At 44.0% G+C, this 24,057-nt stretch overlaps 1 protein-coding gene across 8 annotated transcripts in view; it reads left to right on the plus strand.

The window, feature by feature from the left end:
• The first annotated feature begins 3,536 nt into the window (after window positions 1-3,536).
• The window catches only part of PACSIN3 (protein kinase C and casein kinase substrate in neurons 3), a 28,154-nt gene continuing 7,633 nt past the window's right edge, over window positions 3,537-24,057 (plus strand). For 2 of the 8 annotated variants that reach the window (XM_035114982.2, XM_035115034.2), the window contains exons 1-3: window positions 3,537-3,973; window positions 22,135-22,235; window positions 22,770-22,926. In XM_035114982.2, the coding sequence (XP_034970873.1) occupies window positions 22,182-22,235; window positions 22,770-22,926 (211 nt within the window). In that variant the 5' untranslated portion in view covers window positions 3,537-3,973; window positions 22,135-22,181. Of the gene's footprint in view, window positions 3,974-4,173; window positions 4,314-4,371; window positions 4,564-4,728; window positions 4,751-12,004; window positions 18,077-22,134; window positions 22,236-22,769; window positions 22,927-24,057 lie in introns of those variants that run through there. The other 6 variants (XM_035115026.2, XM_035115044.2, XM_035115000.2 and 3 more) reach the window with 5 other exon arrangements.

Genomic DNA, 24,057 nt, shown 5'->3' on the forward strand with positions numbered 1-24,057 from the left:
TGACAGAAACATTTGTGCACTATACTCCATTTTCATCATATGCATGAAGTTTTTTTGGGGGGGGTGTTGTAAAAAGTGAGGTCAGAGGGAAATGAAATGCAGAAAAGTACAGACATTGAAAATTACATACTTAACAGCAATAAGTCACAAAACAATTTTTGATGCCACAGACATCCTAGCATTGGTATGCCAATTATGACATTTTATGTGCTAAAAAATCCTTTGGCTTGGTTCAATCCACAAGTGATAGCATTGAAATGCTTGATCTATTGTAATTCAGCAAGTCTCGCTTTGAACTTCATTTGTTCCATGGCTACTTGAAGGTCATTTACAGTGTCCTAGAAGGTAAACGGCGTTTCCATGTGCTGCTCTGGTTTGCCAGAAGCGGCTTTGTCATTCTGGCCACATGACCTGGAAGCTATACGCCGGCTCCCTCGGCCAATAATGCGAGATGAGCGCGCAACCCCAGAGTCGGTCACGACTGGACCTAATGGTCAGGGGTCCCTTTACCTTTACCTTTTAGAACAGGGGTGGCCAACTCCCAAGAGACTATGTTCTACTCACAGTGATCTACCCCGTTTTGGGGGGTTCAGGTCAAAGCTTTTTTAGGGGGGAGGAAAGCCCCATTTCTTTGGGGTACAGGTCAAAAATGTTGAGCTTTTTTAAAGGGAGCCAAAGTTGTTGAGCTTCTTTAGGGGGAGCCAGTGATCTACCAGTGATCTACCACAGACGTCCAGGGATCTACTGGTAGATCACGATCTACCTGTTGGACGTGCCTGTCCTAGAAGATTGAAATATTCCCCTGCTGCCTTTTGAATTTTGCCATTTCTGGTGTTCATTTATTTTTTCCATAGAGACTGGCCTGTTTGTCCAATGTTGAATGCCCAAGGGCATCACTGGCTGGTGATGCAGTAAATCACATTGGAAGATGAGCATGTGAATGAACCCTGCATGTTGTGGGTGGCATTATTAGGTCCTGTAATAGTGTTGTCAAAATAATTATGAGGACAAAGATTGCACATAAGTCTGTCACAGCAGAATCTCTAAGGAAATGAAGGTGCAAAAACCACTACTGTCAGCATACTGCATGGACTATTGTGAGAGATCAACAGAATTTAGTTTTAGGGGGTTTAAAAGACAAAGGATTTTTACCAATTTCCATAATCCATGGTCATGCTTGCTAGGGCCGATGAGAGTTCTAGTTCGGCAACAGCTGGAGGGTCAAAGGTTACCACTCCTGCTCCAGAGCAAGGCTGAAATTAATGTTTTTAAATATGTGGTTTACTTGAGTATGGACTACAAGTCCGAGACCTAATCTTAATCAGATTCCAGTCGTATCTCGGAAATCGAACAGAATCCGTTCAACTTCTGAAACATTCGACTTCCAAAGCGCAGCTTCTGACTGGCAGCAGGAAGCTCCTGCAGCCAATAAGAAGCCGCAGAAGCCGTTGGATGTTCAGCTTCTGAAAGAACATTAGAAAACCGGAACACTCACTTCCGGTTTTTGATTGTTCGGGAGCTGAAACGTTCGACTCCCAAGGCGTTCAGGAGCTGAGGTACGACTGTAATGAGGTATTTTAATGAGATCTAAAGAGAGAGATACCTTAATGGGGGCCACAACCTTTGTCTGAGTCAGTTATCTGGAGTTTGAGTTATTATCTGTTGTTTTTCGGGAACAGGTGGAGCAACATAAACTAAGTGTGGTGACTTTAGAGGCTGCTGCACAAGTTACATTTTAGGTGACAGTGATATGCATTTAGGATTAAATCCTACTGAGTTCAATAGAACTTGTTTCAAAGTAATAATGTTTAGGACTGGGCTACATGACTGAAGTTGTATTTTTCCATTCTGAAAACTTAGCATCTATGTTCCAAAATGTGTGTGTAATACCTATATCATACTGCAGGGACGTTCCAGTTGCCATCAATGTTCAGCAGCTTGTTTTCCTGATGCAATGTGTGTGCAAAGTCTTTTCGCTTATCACCATGTAACCAATCAATGGTTCTCACCCATATGTGATTAGGAAAAAATTGTCCAGGGTGTAAGCTCCAGATAGAAATTAGTTCTGGCAAGTTTTATTTTGGAAATTGAGACTCTGTGCAGTAGCATTCTTCCACCTAACAAAACAATAGTAATAAATCCAAACCTATACCCTCTGCAATAACAGAAGTTCTAGATTGTCAAGGCTAACATAAACAGAAAGTAGACTGGGAAAGGGAAATGTTCCCATGCATGTAATGCAAAACCTTGTCTCAAATGTTGAGTCATAGCTAAACTGGTTTAAGGGAGGTGGAGAATGCAGCTCCACTTTTCAAAGATCCCAAAGGGCTGTAAAAGGTAGGAACTGAAAACTTGAGATGGGAGTGTTAAAAAGAGAGAAGGGGAAGAGAAAAAGGGTTGTTAAAAACAAAACCCTGAACCAAATTAGGGGATGAGGGAAAGGAGAAACTCAGCAATAAGATCATGTCTTTTACTGCATCAATAAGCAGTGTTTTTTTCCTGGGGGGTACGTAGGGGTACACATACCCCTAAACATTTTGTGAATCTAGGTTTGGCCTCACTGAGGGGCAGTATTTCAATATGAGTAGGAAAATGAGAGTACCCCTAAACATTTTTAAAGAAAAAAGCACTGTCGATAAGGCATCTCTTTAAGCATAGTAAGACACCATGGCCTTCAGAAAGGATGAGTGGGGAAGGGGCTGTAGCTCAGTGATAGAGCACATGCAAAAGATGAAGGCCAGGAAAGATCCCAGCTGGAAACCCCAGAGAGCTGCTGCCAGTCAGTGTAAACAGCACTGGGGTAGAAAGGCTAATGGCCTGGGTTCGTACAAGCCAGCATCCTATTTAAGACTTCTGGTTTCTCTTCAGACAAACATCTCAGTGCTCTGTGCCTGGAAGCCAACAAACTGGCTGTTTGTGCCCAAGGGAGAAGTGGGGCAGCAGAAAAGGTGAGTTGGCTGTTCCAAGAGCGCAGCGGCAGCAGTCTTGGCAAGGGGATTCCTCACGGCAGTGCCGAGCCCAGCCAACTACATACTAAAAAGCAATCTGGGAAGGAGGACGCCCGGGTGAATCACTGCTCTTTTGGCAGGGAAAGAGCCCCATAGCCCTTCGACAGGCTTTGCGAGTGCGACTGTTCCCCGTTTGCCCCATCGCAGAAAACCCTCCGCCTCGATATCCCCGGAGCCTCCTCGGTGCCTGCTTGTTGCTTCAGCCTGAGCTGTGCTCCACGGCTTAAAAGGAAAGAGGAGCGACAGGGCCTGCAAACCGCACCGGTTGGAATCCCTGCTCGCGCGTTCCTGGGCCCGTGAGGGCTGCGCCAGAGTCACGCACTCTCCACATGTGCAGAGGCGCTCCTACTTTTCCTCGCATGTCCCGACTGAAACCCGGCTCCTTCCGAAGCTGAGCCCCGGCTGCGGTTATGCGAATATCACCACACCATTCCCCCACCCCGCCGCCGCCGCTTTAAATGCGGCCAGCTCAGCCTCTCCTGTTGCTGCTGGGCAGGGCCTCTTTTCATCCCCACGACGACAGCGGGATAATCGGATCAGAAGCTCCCTCCCTCTCGGCCCGAGGCAGGAGGGTGGAGGGAGCCTTCTTCTTCTTGCCCAGCGAGCTCGCCCTCCTCGCTTGCCCGCAGCCCAGGCCTCTCTGGCCGGGAGTCGCGCCGCGCTCCCCTTCGGAGGTCTCCGGGGGGCTGCGTGGGTCCGCCTACCGCCCGGGAGGCGGACCGGCCTCCCCCCCCCCAACGCTTTGCTGTCCGTCCCGCCGCTTGAAATAGGGGGAGGGGCGACAGAGCGAACGAGAGCGAGAGTTTGCTTCGCAGGAGAGGAGCGAGAGGCGGATTGATCCGGGCAGGGTGGGCTTGGCGAGGAACGTGCCCAGCCTTTCCTCCCTCGGACGCTTCGCTGGTTGATCCCGGCGAGCCTCAGGACTCCTCTCCGAGCGGGAGTCTCCGGAGCAGCAACTTGGAGAGGTAAGTCTCCTAGTAACCTCCTCTCCCTGCGGGCTCTGCTCGGGGGCTGGGACTACTCGCAGCGCCTCCAACAAGAGCCCATTCTTCTTCTAGCAGGGGAAAGAAAGGGAGATTCCTTTTTTTGGGTCCCGTCCCCCCTGTTTTGGGAGGGCGGGACCGAGAAGGTAAGTTCCTTTCTTGGAAATATTCCCGAGCAAGGAGCCACAGGATCCCTGTTCCCTTTTTGCTGCGCTCGACCTCCTGCTCTGCGTCGTAGTTAAAGGCGCTCCGAGCCCTTTCGCCTCGCCAGACAGAGAGCGATTGTCGTCTTCGAGGCAGCAGCTGCGGCAGCTTCGAGAAGGTAACGCAGCGACTCTCGAGGGAGGGAGGGGAGGATAACTGAGCCGCCTTTATTTTCCTCTCAGGACGGCTGGCGGGCGCCCGGGGCTGCTCGCCCTCTTTCCACCGTCCTCCTCCTCCTCCTCGTCCCCTCCTCCTCCTCCCCAGTCAGGGCTGCTGCGCATGCAGAGGCGGCGGGGCGCGAGCGCGCTTCGGATCTCCCACGTTGCTGATCCAGCGGACATTCTTTCCGCTGGATTGCGCGGGGGCAGGTAGGTCGTAGCCTCTGTCCGGGGCGAAACTGCCGCCGCACCCACTTCCAAGATCTTCCCGGTGAAGGAGAGTCGGAATGGGGGGCGGGGAGGCATGGGTTTCTTACGGGTGGGAGGGACAGACGCGCTCGCCAACTTCTTCAGTTTTAAACATTAGGAACTAAGGATTTGGCAGCGTCCTGAACAGGTTTGTTTCATACTTGTGCTCCTCCCCCTCCCCTTTCCTGTCATCGCTAAGGCCGATAACTTTCGGGTGGGAACCCCTATGCTAGGGAGCACCCTCGCCTGATTGGTGCGTAACTGGGCTCGGGCGCGGGAGATAAGATGACAGAGCTCCTTTGTGAAGGAGGATCTGGTGCGAGCTGCTTCCCACAATGAAACTGGAAGCCGCAGGCCTTGCAGGGGAGTTTAGCAAGAGGGGCTGCCAAAGAGAGTAAAAGCCACTAGGATCCTTCCCTCCACACTTATTATTCCCCCGGCCACCGTCTACAACTTGATGTTTGAGGGTCTGGGTAAAAACGCTTATGCTTAGCCACCAAAATGAAATTTCCTCCAGCAGGAGATGGCTGAATATTACAGTTCTGGGCCAATTAGAATTTGATTTGTTTAAAAGGTGGGGTGCCAAATAAGAGTACAGTATAACACACAATTGGTGATCACAAACTAAGTCATGCTCTGAGTAGAGCCATTTATATTATATTGTTATTGGCTAGCTTATACTGTAGGCTAAAATTTAGTTGTTTGTAATATATAGATTGGCTTTTTAAAATAATTTTGTATTTAAAGCTTTGGGAATTCTGACTGGAAAGAAGGGGTGGGACAGTTTCAAGCTGTATAGCTTGTACGCTACAGAATTAAAATGGAAGTAGCAAGTCTTGCCAACATAAGGTGAAATGCAAACAGCTGCAGTATTGCTGCAGTTTTGTGCTGGGGAGAAAAAGTGGAAGGGAAGGTCCCCTTATAGATGCTGAGGATAATGTCTCTGTACGGTTGAGTGGCATTTTGTTGAAGACTGAGGTATGGACATGCAGACACCAGGGGTTGCTCTCTGAACCTGTGGGATCTTGTTACCTGGCTCCACAGATATTTTTATTTTTATTTTGGGTAACTCTGTCCATGAAGGAAAGAAGATAATATGTGTGCTGATATTCTTGTACAGGGAACTTAATACTGGATTTCTGTTGTAGCAAGAGAGAAAAGACCATCTGTGGTTTGTCCTTTCTTGGTCATGGAAGAGGTCAGAAGCTCCTCAAAGGAAATGTCAGAGGAGCTTTGCAAGCTGTACAAACCGTGAACCAGTACAACAGCTTTCTGTGCCAGCTAAATTTTACCTACTTGTTGCACTTAACACGATCTATTTATTTGAAGGGCTGGTCAAAAGGAGGAGGGAGAAAGCCACATGCAGCTTCAAATGTGCCTGTCTGGGTTACTCATACAGCAAATGGCTTCCAAAAATCACAAATACCAGGGACAGTAAAGTCAGTCATGAACCTATTTGCATGGAAATGTGTGAGGTTTTTACCGATGGTTAATAGTATAACTCTCAAATGCCTCCCATAGTATTAAAGAGTTAAAACATTGCTTTAAAAGGCGTATGTTCATTCCACTAAACTTTACGTTGAATAACATTAAGAGGATTTGCAATTATGAAGCAGAGCGTTAAACAAATGCTGGATAGAACTGACTGTTTCTAGGTGTGAGCCGATTGCTAGGTGGAGCAAGAATGGAATTTCTGCTACTGCATTACAGAGTTAGATGCATTGTGGCTCAGGGAAGGTTTGTTTTGCTTCTGGGTCTTCTGACAGTTCTGGCTGTTGAAGAAACTTAAGGGCTGCTTAAGTTGACACACACAGTTGCCAGTTAGGAAGTAGGAATGTATGAAATGCACTATAACTTTCCTGCCATCAGTCTGCTATCAGTTTTGGCTATTTTATTTTTTGAAATAGTCTTCTTCATACAAAATAATCCCTTCAGCATGCCAAACACAAGTGAGCCTTGCTGCTTCTCAAACCACTTTGATGTCTGCTAGGTGTAGGATCCCAGGTACTGTGAGGTGTAAGATTGCTCCTCAGTTTCCACCAGCCTGACTTTTACTCTCTGCAGAACCATGTTGCTACTTGCCCTAAACCCGGTGTATGGAGGAAACTAGAATAGGAGCACAAATTTTGTAGATTGTAGGACGCCGCAAAGTTAACTAGTTTGTCTCTGTTACTTACACCTTAACTGCAATACTGTTCGATATAAATTGATGTAATAAACTCACTCAGGAAACAACTGGAATAAGGGAAAATGAGACAAATATACTACGGTAGGCTATTTCCATAGGTACAAGGTACCGTAGCTTTTGGCATGATAAACCGTGAGATACTCAGTTCTAGGTCAGTCTTTGATGCTTCTTTGCACTGTTAGCATATGTAATCAAGTAACTCATATCTTAAAACTCTGCATGTTTGGGGCCTTGTGTTCAAACAGACACAAACCACTGGCTTTATCACTTAGCATCACCCCTGCAGATCTGTAAATCTTTAAAGCAGGCTGAATACACCATTCTAAAGCAGATCTTTCCTCTTACCCTCCTGTCACAGAACCTAACATTTTAGGCCCATTTACCAGGTTTAATTGAAATAAAGGTTGAATTCCTTTATCTTCATATGCCAACTTGAAACATACTGGTAGTTTGATTAGCTGAAGAAAAACATCTGGGCGGGGGGGGGGGGGAGTTTCACTGCCTTATATAGCAGATGTGTCAGTTCCTGATCTGGGAGACCATGGAAGCCCTAGAACAGGCATCTCCAAACTGTGGCCCACCAGATGTTTTGGACTACAACTCCCATGATCACTAGCTAACAGGACCAGTGGTCGGGGAAGATGGGAATTGTAGTCCAAAACATCTGGAGGGCCGAAGTTTGGGGATGCCTGCCCTAGAAGCTCAAAAAGAAGTCATAACATTTAGGAATGGAGCATGTATGCGTAGTGATGTGTTTACAAGGTTTAAGATAAATAGGCTTTATCTTTTGCAAGTTACTGTGCATGTATTTGTTTATTATTTGTGCCCTGCTCCCAGGGTGAGTTACAAGAATAACACAATTAAAACAGGGACAAATGTATATTAAAACCAGAAAATAAAACAACAAACTAGCCAATGACAAAGTGAACAAAACAACAGCACAGAATAGTAATGCAGGAGGAGGAAAAACACCTACCCAAAAACACCCTATGTAAAAAGGGGTGACCCCCAACAAGTAGCTTCTTGATGCTGCAATATGCCCTTTGTGGGGGGTTGTCATCCCACAACCGGGACATCTTCTGGACCAAAGCTGCCATATTGTGCATTTGTGTGCATTTCATAGCTTATGCTGTGCACATACTTTGTGCACTGGGTATCCAAGTACAACTGCTTGATCTGTGTGTGAGAAACGTAAGTGAGAAACGTAAGTGTGGCCTGTAGTGATTAATATATTTGAAGGAACTGTGACTTACTAATCTATCCTGTTTTAGTACAGTACTGTAAATCTGTTCTGCTTTAGCATTGTAAATGTGTATCCTTATGTCATTTCGCCTCTCTTTCCTGAACTCCATTCCTAAACAACTTTTTCTCACTGGAGAAGATAAGCTTACCTGCTGAATGGAATGCTCTATTGCCCATTTGGAATGGTGGCTTTTGGCTTCAGTGAGTGAGGAGGAAAAATGGGCAAGGGAAGCTGCCCAGGGAAGCTGTTGGAATGCTAGTGATAGGAGGGTGGTTCTCTGCCTTACTGCCACCAAATTATTTTATATGATTTGCGCTGTGTTTGTGTTGCTCTATTGTTTTATTTTGTTAGTGTTACTTATCATTTGTAAGCCCCTTTGCAATTCATTTGAATGAAATGTGGCATAGAAAAATAATCAGGCAAATCCTGGCCACTACGGCCTACAAAAAATCACACACATTCAGCATGCTAGGGTGATGACATTGGACTATTCTACAGGGACTCATTTGACAAGCTAGCGTAGCCCATGCTCTCTCAGCCATATTTCCACATTATTATACACTATAGGTACATGTATAATAATGATACTCTTTATCTTTTCCAGCAACACATTGCAAACATGTGGGATCACTTTTCTTTGGTATGAAGTAAGAGTTCAAAGATCATGAACTCTGTCTTTATTGCTACATTTTTGTTTTTAGTAGACATATTAGTGCCTGTTCACAGCCACACAAAAATCCTGGATAATAATAATAATGATGATGATGATGATGTGGGACAGCAATCACTTCTTCATCAGGAAAGACCAAAAAAGGGCTTAATTAAAATTGAATCAGGAAGTTCCTTCTCCAGACAATGAGTGTGTTGCTCTAGACTTCTCTTTGTTGAACTGAGTAGCTCTGCTTCTTTGAATATCAGTCATTGTTATTATTTCATTCATTGATTGCAAACACTGAAATGTGGGAACAAACCTGTTTCTGACTAAACGAGTGCTTTATTTTTTAACAGGATAGCTGGGGATTATGGTCCATTTGTGGGGTGCTGCTTCTCATGTGAATTGTACCTCAGATGCTCCAGGCTAAACATGTTGTGTTAGATGAACGAAGGCACTAGCCTCATTCTGCAAATCTGCTGTGATTTTTCCCCCCATTAAAAAAAACTTTTGGGTGTTTTAAATAAAGCTAAACTGATCGGTGCTGCCTGTCATTAAAACAACATTCTTCTAGACTTGAACTAAACATGCCCAAGGCACTAATTGCACTACTTCCAACTTCCTGATGAATGCTAGAGGTAGCCTGCCTAGTATTCTCCATGGTGGGTTTGTTCATACAACACCTGGAGGCATATTCTTCCTGCATAACAAAAACATTTCTGCATTTAGACAGAGATGGATGTTGGAAGGCAAGAAAACGCGAGCTCTTTCTGACCAGGATCTGGCATTAATATGTTAGCAACATAATATGATAGTACAGTACTTCTGTTGAGATGGATATGTATCAGTTGGGTAAAAGCTGAAGTACAAAGTCAGGCTTAAAAATGCTATTGGGAACCATACAGAACAGCAAAGATGTTTTAGGGCAGCAGCTACTACTTTGTTTATAAAGCTTTTTAGAGGCTTCAGTAAAATCCACCTTAAAGGTGAAGGCCTTGCTATAGCTATATGGGAAAGCTAAAAACAGTGGTCTGTCCTATGGAACTCAATTGAATTGCTCATACTGGTGTTCTTATTGTCTGCTGCTAACCTTTAATGTTTGAAAATCTGTAACAACTTTCTGTAGGTATATTTATAATGGTATAAATAACTAGATATGGTACTGTAGCTCAGCGTTTCTCAACCGGTGTTCTGCGGCACACTACTGTGCCGCGAGACGCTGGCTGGTGTGCCGCGGCGAGAAGGGCGATTTGCATTGTCATGTCGCTGACCCGGCCGGCTTCCTTTCCGGCGGGTCAGCGTTGTGTATTGGCGGCCGCCAGGCACGTGACAATGCAAATCGCCCTTCTCGCCGCCGCACGTCGCGGCAAAATTTAGAGTCGGCATCCAGCCGGAGGCCAGAGAGGGCGCCGCCGCCACCGCCTGGGGATGAGGAGGCAGGCGGGGAAGGCTGCGCAGGGCTTCCCTTCGCCGGGCCAGAGCGGCGGCGGCTGCCTGGGGCGGCTGGGAGGGAGGAGGCGGCAGCTGCGCGCCTGTGTCTGCCCGCCTGGGGTCTGTGTGTGCCGTCTAACGTGTCCCCGCTCGCTCCACAGGCTCTGCGCCTGGTGGGTCCGCCTGGCTACCGCGCAGCAGTTCTTCAGTGGCATGCTTTACATCTCCCCTCCAAACTAAACTAAATATAGGGCGGCACAGAGTTGGTGTGCCGCGGGATTTTTTTTCATAGAACAAGTGTGCCGTGGCCCAAAAAAGGTTGAGAAACACTGCTGTAGCTGCTTTATTCAAGAGCGCAATGTTGAGTTGAATGAGGTGACTAGTGAAGCTATACAGGATTTTCATTCTCCAGTTTGATTCTTAAACTGCATTCTCAATGATACGTTGTATGGGTTGAGCTTCATAGATTATCAGTTAAAAAAAACCTATTCTGTTTTCCAAAGGAAGGTATTATTGAGATGCTGTATTGTAGGATTCCAGATCATGAGACTGGATATTCTGTGAAATACTCTTAATTTCTTTTTGGAGGACAGAAAATAAAGAATTTCAAATTTAGACTGAACTGGAACAGAGAACATATATATGCTTGTTGCTTATATGGTTGAGAAGTTTGCTTCTCAAGTGGCTGTACTTCTTCAAAAACCAAGATGAGCAATCTGTGGTCCTCCTGATGATATTGGACTCCATCCCCCAACGTGCCTGACCATGGGCCATCCTGGCTGGTGGGAACTCTGGAGGGCCATAGGTTCCCCATCGCTGCTGTAAAACAAGGATGGCCAGCTGGTGACCTGTGAGTGACCTCCAGTCCTGAAATTAACTTTTTTTCAGGACCCTATTAAATTTCAATCAAGATAATAGTAACATATTTTCTAAAGTTTTCCTCTTGAAAAGGAAACAGTTTTCAAAAGTTGCAAGATGTCACACTGCTATAAATACAAAAGCCAGAGAGAGATGCAGTTCTCGGCCATGTGCACTATGACTTTGGAGCCCTTACTGTTAGATGATGCCAACGATGTTGCAGAACCTGAATACACTGATAAAATGTTTGGACTGACCTGCCAAATAAATTTCGGCCCCCAGCCCACCATCTGGAGAATATAGTGACTCCTGAGACTATAGAAGTTGACCTTCCCTTCTCTAACCTTTACACTGATATTACATGGGTATGGATATATCTGGTGTAAAGAAGGGAGAGGTCAGAATACTGGCAGGCTGCCCACACTTCTCTCTAGTCATCTGTGTCAGCACTTGCCTCACTTGATCCACAGCCTTCAAAAGAGGTAGCTGAGCACAGTATTGACCACACAATGCCTCCTACGCAGTAGTTTCTAGTCAATTATAGAGCCAGTTTCTGCTTGCTAGTACTGAGCTGTCATATCAATAGACTAGCATAGGGTAGATTTAAATCACTGACATCAGAACTACACTAGAATATATATGGGATTGACTTAAAAAGTGTTTTTCTTTTTATTTACAATGTTGTAGTGTTCACTGTTGCTTCTGTAACCTGCCTTGATTATGCAAATGAACTGCTCTGATCGGTTGGTAACCTTTTACACAACTAACTTTATCACAAGTTAAGACAAGTTCTGTGTTCTACAAGGTCTGAAAAAACCATTCTGGGAACAGGCTTGGTAAATACCTTACGGTCACACAAAAAAGAGAATGTAAGAAAGGCTGGCTATCTATATCTATCTATCATATATCTTTCTACCTTCTGTTTTCAGATTCCCTCTAGCAAATAATAAGCCTGGGGCAGGGGTCAGCCAACCTTTTCAGCAGGGGGCCCGTCCACTGTCCCTCAGACCTTGTGGGGGGCCGGACTATATTTTGGGGAGGGGAATGAACAAATTCCTATGCCCTTCAAATAACCCAGAGATGCTTTAAAATAAAAGCACACAGTCTACTCATGTAAAAACACGCTGATTCCCGGATCATCCGTGGGCCGGATTTAGAAGGCGATTGGGCTGGATCCGGCCCCCGGGCCTTAGTTTGCTTACCCATGGCCTAGGGAGTTAAACTCCTTAACTGATTTGTTGTGTATCACCTAGAGCTGTAGAGATTGATGGGATCTGCTACTTTTCAGGCCATTTAGTGTTTGTCCCATCCAGCAGTTTATCTTGGTAATCCTCAAAATAAACCTCCTGGCAGGCCAGTATTACTCTACTCCTATATTAAAAACGGGTGAGAAAGATGAAGCTGAGAGAGAAGCTCTTACTAAGTCGAAGCAGTGAATTAATAGTGGGGCTGAGCATTGGACTAGGGATCAAGCTCATAGCTTATGCTCTTAACTACACACACTGTAAAAGTGTGTGTGATACTGGTTCTAAGGCATGTCTGCTCACTCATTGGTTCTCTGGTTTCCAGAGCATCTCTTCCATAGTTCCTGATGTGTTTGGATTTTCCCTAAGCTTGACTTGAATAATCAATCATATGGTTAATGTTAGGTTTTTGAGAAGGTTCACTGTCATAAGAAGTCATTTATATAGCTGTTTATAGCAGAAGAGCCTGATATATCAGACCCCCGCTATTGTATACCTGAAGTCCATAGTGGAAAACGCTGTGTCATCACAAGTGTTTAAAGCCCTAATGGAGGTTTGGTAGCTGCTTTTCTTTAACCATTGCATCAAACAGCCTTTTGCCAATGCCACAAATGTGTAAGTATCCCACTCCTTCCTCTCTCCACTCCCCAGTAAGATTGAATTAAAACTGAGGGACATAAACATGGTGTTTCAAAGTGGTTTCATCAGCTTTAATGTGCATTGTAGCCATCGTGACTTATTTCAATATTAAACATTGATTAATCCTGGTTTAAACAGGTTTTGCTTCAGGTTTAAGTGTACTTGTTTGGCCACATTTGGAATCCTACCCAAAAAAAAAGTTTTATTGGTGAATCTTAACAGTTGAATTACCAGCTCTAGAGGAATGCATAGTATGCAGTTTGTCTAGTCTCCTCTTATCGTGATCAACTTATTTAAGTGGTCAACTATTAAGTGGACTTTGTTTAAAGTCTATACTAATTTCTTATATGATGCTCCTGCCTCATTTTGTTGCACACACTTCTTGTGAGTTTGTCTTGTTACTGCCCGTGCTTGGGAGTAGGGACTGCGAAACAGCAGTGCAACCCAACCTTGGCATTGTTGAGCTTAGAGGAGGAGTTCTTTCTATGTACCTTGATAAAGACTAGGATATAATCTGCAGTACAAGGTGGCGTGGCAAATGTCTAAAGGAAAGCATATACCTATGTTTTCGAGTTGTTTCTGTTTATACCCCCAGCCTTTTCGCCCTTTATCAGTGTGTGTGTTCTCTTATTTGCTGCTCAAGATTTCTTCAAATGATTAGTTTTTCCAGGCTGAAGTCCTTGGCAGATGTCTTCGCCTGGATAAGGCAATTGCTTTATCACATGACCTGCTATGTATAACTTTATACAGAGATTGCTCTCTGTATATTTGCTGTGTGCTTTTGCCAACATCTAAATGGAGGTAGTTGTGGTGAAGAACAGACTTAATGATCCCAAACTGGAAGCATCTTGATAAGTCTCGCCTGTGCTTATAATATGTCTGACAGAGGGCTGCAGAGATAGTATCTGAAACAGAAAACCTGGGATTAAAAGACACTAATTTTACAGAATGCAGACTAGGGCTCTTCTTCTGGAGTGAGATCATGATTCTCCATGTAGAAATGGGCAGGGCGTGTGAGGGTGTATGGAGAGAAACAATTTGCCAGCAATACTAACTGGGTGAAAAAACATCCTGAGGAATGTGCCTATATTACATTCTCAGAAACAACTATCAGTCTAAAGGGTTTGGGTTGTAAACCTGGCTAATGCTGGCAACATCCTTCCACTTGAGCCCATGAGCTCAGCGCTTTTCAGAAAGTGTCAATACAGTGATGACAATTTAATGCATATAGTGCAAACTTTGTTTTGCAGTTCTAGAATATTGTGACAGAAGCCGCAAGCCAAGAAGGGAGTATACTTCCCACCAAGATTCTATTTTTCTTATAACACTATCTTCTGTTAAAAATTAATGTAAATATTTGTAATAAAACAAAGTAATGAGGAGGAAGCTTTATTTTGCACCGCATTGTGTGCATTACGCAGGCACAATTACTACTGGAACCAAGTGGAAATCAGCAGTGGACCAGTTTTAAGGATTGCCAGCTAACTTCCTTTTTTCCAAAAGGGATGTACCACAGTTAGCTCCTCATGCCCATTGTTTTGAAAGGGACATTGGAACAGTGTCTTGTTGGGGGGAAATAACACAGTTGCATCCTGCATTCCTAAACATTAAAGCTTTGGCAATGTGGCGAGGAACATAATTGTGCTATAATGTCATGTTGTTTCTGTGAGCTGTTGTATGGCTTCAAATAGTCTTTTTTCAATATTATGCGGAAAAAAATAAATTGGTACGTCTGGAAAAACTGTCTAGCTTAACTTTCTTAGATGGTCACTTGTAAGTTTGTTTTGTTTTTGTTTTAAATGGGGGAGAGTCAGGCAAGCAGATCCCACATGCAGCTTGAAGTGGTCCAGTATTTTACCCCTTGGTTCTGCTGATTAGCATGAGAGGGTAAATAGATAACGTTATTAGATCATACTCTGGTTTTATGATGTGCCGAACCTTTAAAGCAGCTGTGGTTGATGGGAGTTGGAGGGCACCAAACATTTGGAGGGCACCAAGTCAGCCAAAGGCTGTTCTAAAGTAAAATTCCCACATGAAGATGGATAGATCGCAAGGAATAAAGTGGCATTGCACGTGGTTGGAGGCATAGCCTGCAGGGGAGTGGAAAGCTGTTACTGGCAAATTCTCATCAGCAGGAAGATCCAGATATAAAACATACAGAGATGTCCATGTTGCACAGATGGAAAGTTATAAGCTTTAAGGCCTAATTGGGGAAAAGTACAGTGAGTTGGAAGGGCACCTCTAGAGTCTCACAGAGGCTATGCTTTGAAAGAGAGCCATCATTATACTTTTTAGAATGTAGCTCTAAGTACTGTACTTGGGATTTTCAGAGTACAGTAGTTACTTCCATTCCACTGGCACTAGCCATCCCTCAAATGTTGTTTCTATTTGAGGACTAAATGGTACATTTTGTTTAATGTTGAGAGAGCTGATAAACCAGTTACATCTGGGCTCCTTTCCATGCTGAAGGAAATGTCGTCATCAAGGTTTTTCATGGATGGGGGGCCCTCCCGACTCACTCTTCCATCTGCTGTTCCCAGGCATGTCTCTCCCCGTACTCCTTCCAACACCCCCCCCCAAAGAGGCCTCTAAATTCTGCAGAATAGGCTTGTGTACAGTTGTTGCTCTTTAGGGTTCAGTTTCTGGATGGCTCTGAACTTTGCCTTTCATGTTGTTTAGATTTTCTTCTTGGAGGAAGTAATTGAGTAAACTAGTTAATAGCTGTAGAAGTGTGAACAATGAATCTCTCCATCATCAAAGCAGAGGAACTGATTACAATGAGTAACAGAAAAATGGAGTTAGAATAAATACCCCCCCTTTCCTTTCCTTTTGCACTATTTTGTAATAGCTACATAGCCCTTCATATTAATGAATCCCAATAAATGTATCTTTGCCTTCACAAAGTTTTTTTTAAAGAGTTTTTGTTCTGATATAATAGCTTGGGGTTCCCCCCCCCAAAAAAATATAGGAATTATTATATCAGGCAGTGTTCACCTGGCTGGTGCTTTGAAGTGCTGGAACACATTCAATAGTTCCCTGAGTACATCGGGCACAACTAAAGGGTAAAAATGTATGTTCTGTATGTTAATAATAATAGAGTTGTCTGGTAGTCTGTCTGGGAAACTTGCTTGGGTACATGCCTGAAGCAAATATTGAGTGCTACTAAACCTAGAGCAATTTCTACATTACAGGAATGGGGGTGGGGGTGGGAATCCTCTGCAGTACATTGAAAAGAACCACGAACACAGTGAAACAAGTCATCAAACTCTCCAAACTGTAAATAGGGCTTGGTGGCCAATATTTTTTCTTCTTTTTGCAGTGATTCCTAATGTAAATAAAACACATTAAATGTAGTTCCACAAACTATTTTAAGCCTGTAAATGTGTTTTAAAAAATACCCATGTGCAATGGGCTGGAAATGATAAATGTTGCCCCATGGTTTGGTGTTTTGTTTTTTGGTTAATGCACAATTTTTCTGCTCTACTTGGCTCCTCTTGTTCTTTGGCTAGGGCACAGTACACAGATTGTGTCATCGTTGTTCCTAAAAGCCCTTGTAATCAAGGAGAATGCCATGGCAAGTAACAGGAATTCTAAGGGAAACATGAGGAATAGATGCAGTTTTTGCTATTGATCCAGTTATGTCTTTGGTTCAGTTGTTTTAGGAAGAGGTTGAAGAATGTATGAATCATTTGCAATTTTATCAATTAGAGAAAAGCCTCACTGTGTTTGTGTTTGTGTGTGTTGTGCTACAGTAGCTTTCCCCCAACCCAGTGCCCTGTAGTCAAAAATATCTGGAAGGCACCAGATTGGGGGAGGCAGCACTATAACAAGAAAGGTTGGTTTAAATATTGGGGAAACTGTCTGACTCTGATGTAAGCTGCCAAATAGGAAAGCAGGACAGCCAAGCTCTTCAAGGCTTGTCTAGAAGTGAAGGATGGTTTGGAAATGAACTCACTCCTCCCACAACATAGAGATGGGAGGGAGCAGTTTGGTTAAATTTATTGAGCTGGAAGTGATCTGGCTTTCATAAGTAAGTTGACATTGAGGTTAGAAATGTACACGACACAAATGGCAAAGTGCTTTGAAAGTACTGAAGTAATACAGTTGATTCATCTGGAGATGAGTCAGGAGAAGTGATACCATTACATATTAAAGTTAAAAATACCCCAACATCAGCTGATGAGGGTGGTAACAAGCAAATATTTAGCTGTGAGCACATATGCTATAAAATGGTACTATTTAGGTGCTGGGAGAAAGCTGAGGAGTTATTCTCTCACCTATTTCTGCATTAATGAATAATGGTGTCTTTTCCTTTAGATGTGGCACATTTGTTCACTTTTGGAGATAATGAAAGAAAGGTAGAAGCTGGAGAGCTCTAATTTCTCAATTGAGCAATATCTGTCTAGTTCCCCCCTTGGACTGAAGGCAAAATAAAATGTATGGTTGTCTGTAGAACTGCTGTGGACTGCATTCTGAATAAATTGGTGTCTGTTGGCAATACAAATTACAGTATCCTGAAACTAAGAAAATTATATGCTTAATGTTAGAGAAACATCTACAAAGTCATAGCTTTGGAGACAGGCTGGCTAAGCATATAAAGTCTAGTATAGATTTTTGAGGTACAGAAATATATTGGGCCCATATTACCAGCTACTGTATCAGGAGCACAGAGGAGTGTTGAGTCTTTGATCTGGCAAGCTGGTCTGTTTACATTGGAGACATCCAATATGGTTCCATATGCAGTTAATTCAAAGATTATTAACTGCTGGGATATTTAGGAAGCCGAGTGTCCTGAACTCCCTTAGGTTGACTCTTCTCTGACTTGCTGTTTTGCCAAGGTTTCTGGTGTGAAAATGTCATCTCCTGCTTGGAAGATGTGTCACTTGTGGGACTGGAACACTTGGCTAAATCTTCTCTGAAACTGGATCAGGCATTTGAGATAGGCATAGATTCCAAGGGAGAGGCCGGGAAATGCTTGTTCCTGGCTGCTTTCTCAACCAGGTGACTCTTCCTTAGGGAGTGCCCCCTGGACAAGGAAAAACACCCATTGCACAAATGTGCGTGCATAGGATTTACTTGCTGCTGTTCAGCACAGGAGCAACAGCTCCTTTGTTGAATACTAGCTTATCAAGCTCCTCTTCAAAAAGAATACTGTATTTAAAAGCTATACTGTGCCATAGCTGCAGCCCACAAAGTGAACTTTGGGTCACTCCAAAAATGTGAGTACTAGTGTTTCTTTATGTGTCATTTTAAAGGCCCAATGGATTAACTACAGGTGGCGGCAGTGCAAATCTTTAATTTAATCTAAGCAGTACAGGTATTTCCTGTTGCTTTGCTTGTTTCTTTACTGAATGATGACATGTTTCTTGCTATTCGTTTTCTTTGTTATTGGTGTCTGATTTGTATTGCGTGCAATGTATTTTTTGTTGGATTGTCTGATTATATTAAATCTCAATAATGTTTTGTAAAATCTAAACTAAGATTATTTATAATTGAAGTTGATGCAGAACAGTCTCTGCTCCTCACCACAAAGTTTGTCATAAGCTCTTGGTGGCCTTTGCTCAGTCACTTGTGCTCACATCCTGGCTAGTATTGTAAGCAGCTCTTCTTGTGACACAAGGTGGCAGGGAAGATAGAGAACACAGCGGGGACCTGGAAAGATTTCTTGTCTTGGAATCCACTTTCCCAGAGCTCTACTGAAAGCTGGCTTTAGTCTTGTTTATTTGCAGAATAATTAATATTAATAGTATAATAATGACTGTGGGTAGTGTGGTTTCAATGGAGTGATTGAGAAAATATTCCTGAAGTATGAAGAGAAAGTAATGAGTAGGTAGAAGGTCCTGCAGGTCCTAAATAGAACCATGTCAGGCTGGATCCCTTACTCCAGTTTGGAAACACTTGAATATGAGATTATACCAGTTGACCAGTTGAGCCCCAAGTCCCATAAAGATTACCTATACTTGCTGATGTGCTGCGTGTTTGGATGCAACATAGGGTAATAAAATACATTAGCTTTTATCAGGTCAGAATAGGTTGGATACCCTTGTGGGCAGCTTGTCTATTGGTGGGTGCTGCTGTCAACCACAGAAGCACTGAGTGGTCCTGTTGGTGGAAAAGCTTCAGGTGGTTGCACTTTTCTTAAACTTCCACTCAAGTGCCCAGGCACCACCTGGGTGTATTGAAGGGTGGTGCACAGGGAGAGGTTCTGTTTTCAGTAAACCTATACAGGTGGATAATTTATAGCCAGGCTTCCTGGAATGTGTGGGCATGTGATGACAGCAGTCCATATGTTTCAAAGCTATAGATCAAATAATTCAAGTAATGGGGAATTCCCCCCCACCCCTTTTAAATTCTGGCTTGTTCTGTGTTTGCCTCCCAACACAAACATTCTCAACTTTAACTCCAGAAACTGAAGAACTAGATGCTTTAATTTGTTTGATTTGGCATCTTAGTCGTTTAAATAACCCCTGAGCTGCAGATTCGGGACTATGGTTCTTGTGACTTTGGTGTTCTAGAAAAGTTTGTATGTTCAAAAAAACAAAAGAAACCCACAGACAGAGAGAAAGTGCTTATAATTTGAGAGGGAGGAGAGTGTTGGAGGGGCACAATTACTATACTGTAGTTAGAGAAACTCAATCCACTGTAGAGGAGGTAACCTTTCCCAAACAAGTATATTTAAGCTCTTAAAGCAAAAACAAAAAGACTGGGCTACCCCCATGGGCCACTCCTACAGTAACTTTACTTCTTAATTATTACACTCTGGGATCTCCCTGGTTTAGCTCGCAAGGAATCAGCAGTTGTGTTGATGTGTTTAATAACCTGAGTGGTCCCTGTATGAGCATCCCCACATGGTGCTGTGCATAAGTCAATATATATTCTGCCTGCAGAAGTTTGCAGCATTGCTTGGGGCCCAGTCGGAGCAAATCCAGCTGGGTAAACTTCATTTCCTAGCCTTTCAGATTGAAGAAATCACTTGTTGACTCAAATTATGTGGAAGCTGAATTTTGATTGTCCAAAGGATATTTATTGTTCAATGAGTGTTGTTTTTATTTAAGAATGAGATGCATCTTTTAAAACCATAAATAAGCATCATATTTATCTTGGCTATAGGATGCCCAGAGGAGGAAGTCAGGCAGATTAATTGGGGCAGGTGGGAGAGCTGGGCCATGGGCCAGTGCTGCCTGGGACAGGGGATCCATGTTTGTGTTGGCTCCTTCCGGTTGGTGAGGAGCTGTTGCTTTGTACAGCTGTCCTGACCGGGCCTTTTCATACCACCCTGGTGCTTCTAAACTCTGGGGTAATATCTTTTTACACTAGGACGTGGCATATTTCCAGTATATTTGCTGCAGAGCTTGGATTGCAGGGGGTAGCTGCTCCTGTTGCTTTTTTAAGGGTGCCCCTCCCTAGATTCTGCTGAAACTGAGAAGAACACTCTGGGTGAGAGGGTTTTCTTAATTGTCAGATGCAGTAGCTGTATCTGAGCCAGGCCAATGAGAATTGGCTACAAAGCTGTGTTGACTCCACTTTTTCCAGTGTACTAAGCAAGCACTTTAAGAACCCAGAGAGGTCCCTTCCATCTCTTGGTATCTGGCAGCCTTGTGTTTGGGTATGTAAATCTGTAACGAAACTGGGACTCTTAAAACGTGTGTGAGGCATAGCTGCCAAGTTTTCCCTTTTCTCGCGAGGAAGCCTATTCAGCACAAGGGAATTTCCTTTAAAAAAAGGGAGAACTTGGCAGCTATGGTGTGAGGGAAAGTGAGCCAGTTAGTTGTGAGGGAGTCTTTGGGCTTGCTTGGTAGCTGATTTAACTTCCTTGGTAGTCAGGTGAGCTAGGGCTGTTAGAGTTTTCAGTAACTAAACCAGGTGCATGCATTTAAAAACTCTTTCCCTTGTAACAGGAGAGGGCCGATGTGGCAACATAGCAGTGGTTTAATCACCTTCTGTTTGGGTGCCAGTTTTTCTCTTAAGGATCTCTCGGAGCATTCAGTATCATGGAAACTATTGCCACAAGCGTTTAAAGGGAGGATGAAACCCAGTCCTTTGTGCCATGGGAGCTCTGCCTTGCCATGGGAGCAAGTCGGATACCTTTCCAGGGTGTGGGGGAGCTTTTTATAGCAAGGAATGTGCAAGAGGCAATGAGCAACAGTCAAGTATGTCCATCAGTCATTAACCATGAGCTAACCTTTATAATGAACTATGATAATGGAATCCTCCTGTCACCAAAACAGGCTGTGGAGGGTGCCTGGGAACCTCTATTTTTGCTGTGTACATTACATGCATGCCAGCTGAGACCACTGACACAGTCTTACCAGAATTGCAGTGACTAGACAAGCATGTGAATATTGGCGAGTGAATTATCTAGGAAAGTGAGGAGGTGGTTTTAGGGTAGCTTGACTAGTGCGGTCACACTGGGTGCCTCATTGCTGGAGGTGCCAAAACAGTGCTATAGGACAGAGCACAAGAGGTAGGGGTGCCAGGTGCCACTATAATTTGAGAGCCCAAAGTCTGCCACTGGAGGCTGCTGCTAGGGTGAAAAGTGAGCAAATGTACCACAGTGTAGCCACTCTTGTGACGGTAAGATATAACTATGGTCTACTTAAACCCAAGAGCTCAAGCGCTGACAATATTATTTTGTTCCGCTAAACAGCTTGGTAAGTTCTTTTCCATCCAGAAAGGGAACAAACAAAAGTCCTTTGATGATATCGTAAGAATCAAGGCAATCTTCTGAACCTTGGAGATTGACTGATGGCATTAGCTTTTTGTAGGCAAGGTAGTAATTCTGAATATTACATAGGGGCTCGGATGTACTGAAACGACACATCTAGTCCCTTAAAAATCTATATACAGTCTTCCTCAGTGGATTCAGCTGTTGCAGGAGCAGCTTCCAGATTTCTCCCCTGGGACAGAGATGCCTTACCAGAGATGCCTCCCACGCTCCTCACTGTGAACTGAATTGGAAAAGTAGGCAGCTAGGGGGAATGTGCCTTTGTACATACTTGGACATGTCCCAGTCTGGTCCTAACCCAACTCCTCCCAGCATTATGGAAAATACTTGTCCTGTAAGTACTTTGTGCTACTAGTGGTACTTATATGTGAAGATTCCCCCACAAGGAACCAGAAGGCCTACCTCATTCTTGTCCCTGTAGATAGTGACCAATATTCCCATTCAGTATAATGGGGCTAGCCTGTTTGGGTTTGGATAACTCTCTACTTTTCAGTGTCTCATTGGAATTGTCATGTTCTGCTACATAAACAGTTGTTTTGCTTTTCTTCCCAGCTGCTCCAAAATCTGCAAAAATTCTCTGCTGCAAGGAAACCAGAGTGATGTCATCAGAAGATGATACTGGTGGGGAGGCGCCCAGTGGCAGTTTCTGGGAGGTAAGAGAGGACAAGAAGGGAATAAAAGGGTTCCCCTTTGTCTAGATCAGGCATCCCCAAACTTCGGCCCTCCAGATGTTTTGGCCTACACTTCCCATCATCCCTGACCACTGGTCCTGTTAGCTAGGGATCATGGGAGTTGTAGGCCAAAACATCTGGAGGGCCGCAGTTTAGGGATGCCTGGTCTAGAGTCACATAGGATGTGCTAAGAAATACGAAATCAACCTTGGTTTCAGTACCTCCTGACAGAGAAGTACTGACAGGAAGCCTAGGACAAGTTGTCATTGGATACCCCTTTTTTAAATGGTTCCACGATCCTTAGTGCTGAATAATAATAATAGTCCCTGGAATGTGTTTCCATAACAGACAAGCCAGTTACCGCCCCACCTTCCTTGCTCCAGCTGAGAATTTGGGCGGGGTCCTGGGATGGGAGTGAACCTAGAGCTCAGAAGCCTTCAAAAGGCTTGCCTGTTCTGCCTAAAGATATATCTGAGATGTGTGCAAGAATGACTGATGGTGTTAATCTAATTTCAGCCTGGCAACTATAAGCGGACAGTGAAGCGGGTGGATGATGGCAGCCGGCTGTGTCACGACCTTGTCTCCTGCTTCCAGGAGAGAGCCAAAATTGAGAAGAGCTATGCACAGCAGCTAACAGACTGGTCCCGCAAATGGAGGACTGCTGTGGAGAAGGGTACAGTAGAGAAAGCACATCACTCAGGATGGAACTCCTGTCTCTTTAGGGAGGAGGAGGAGGGCGGCACTTTGAAGTCTTGTGCAGGGAGACCCCAACACTTTGAGTTTTCTTTCCCCCTCAGCTAGAACAAAGAGTTAATTAAATAGAGGTGCTGACCTGGCAACCATGAGCAAGATAACATCGTATCTTGGGGTTAGGCAGGGAAATCAAAAAGTTAATAAATTTGTAGAGGAATAATGAGGAATGTTTAAGGATGTTTTTGTTTTTTAAAGAATACCAAGGGGGGAGAGAGGACAGGATGTAGCAAGGATATAGTAAAGGATTAGATTTAGTTTTAAGTGTATTGTGGAAAAAACCTTTCGGTTTTCATGTATTTGTTCTAAGTGTCAGTATAAACATTTTTCTAGGATTAAAGACATAACATAGTCTAATTGACATGTGGCTGGTATGCTCCATATTTCCCTCTTTTTTATTTACCTACCCAGCAAATATTTAACTATTTATTTGTTGGGTTATTGTGTGGTTAAAATACTTTACTTAATAAAAGAAAATAAATGTGTTATTTGTTCCATTTTTCACTACTGCTGTTATGGAGGACTCTGCTCAAATTAATTATCATACAAGAAATGGCTTTGTTAAAACAAGTAAAGCTGATGAAGGGTTTTAGTTTTGTGGGAATGCCCTCAGAAAGTCTATGGCAGGGGTGAGGTCCCTCCAGCTCACTGGCCAGATTTGGTCCTTGAGGCCATGTTCCCCAAACCACACCCACCTGCTCCCATATATGACATCAGGTGTGGGGCAGATAGAGACACAAGTGGATCAGCTGTGTGACCAAGTTCTCTGCGGAGAACTCAATCATGCAGGTGATCTCTGCAGAAAGCATGGTTGAAGTCACTTCCCTAGCTGTTGAACACTTGAGTTCAAACCTGCTTGATTGGCTGCATGACCCATGGAGCCGATCCCTGAAGGAGGCAAAATTGCAAGCCTTAAACTTGGTACTTTGCCAAGCATAGGGTTGGCAACACCTCTTGTGCTGCGGTTCACAAGATACTTAGACAGGTGAGTGGGGCAGCCCACCTGGCAATCACCTGATGTCATGACATCAGCTGCCTCACAGGTGGGTTGATC

The sequence above is a fragment of the Zootoca vivipara genome, chromosome 1 (genome assembly GCF_963506605.1).
Source record: "Zootoca vivipara chromosome 1, rZooViv1.1, whole genome shotgun sequence".
Lineage (NCBI taxonomy): Eukaryota > Metazoa > Chordata > Lepidosauria > Squamata > Lacertidae > Zootoca > Zootoca vivipara.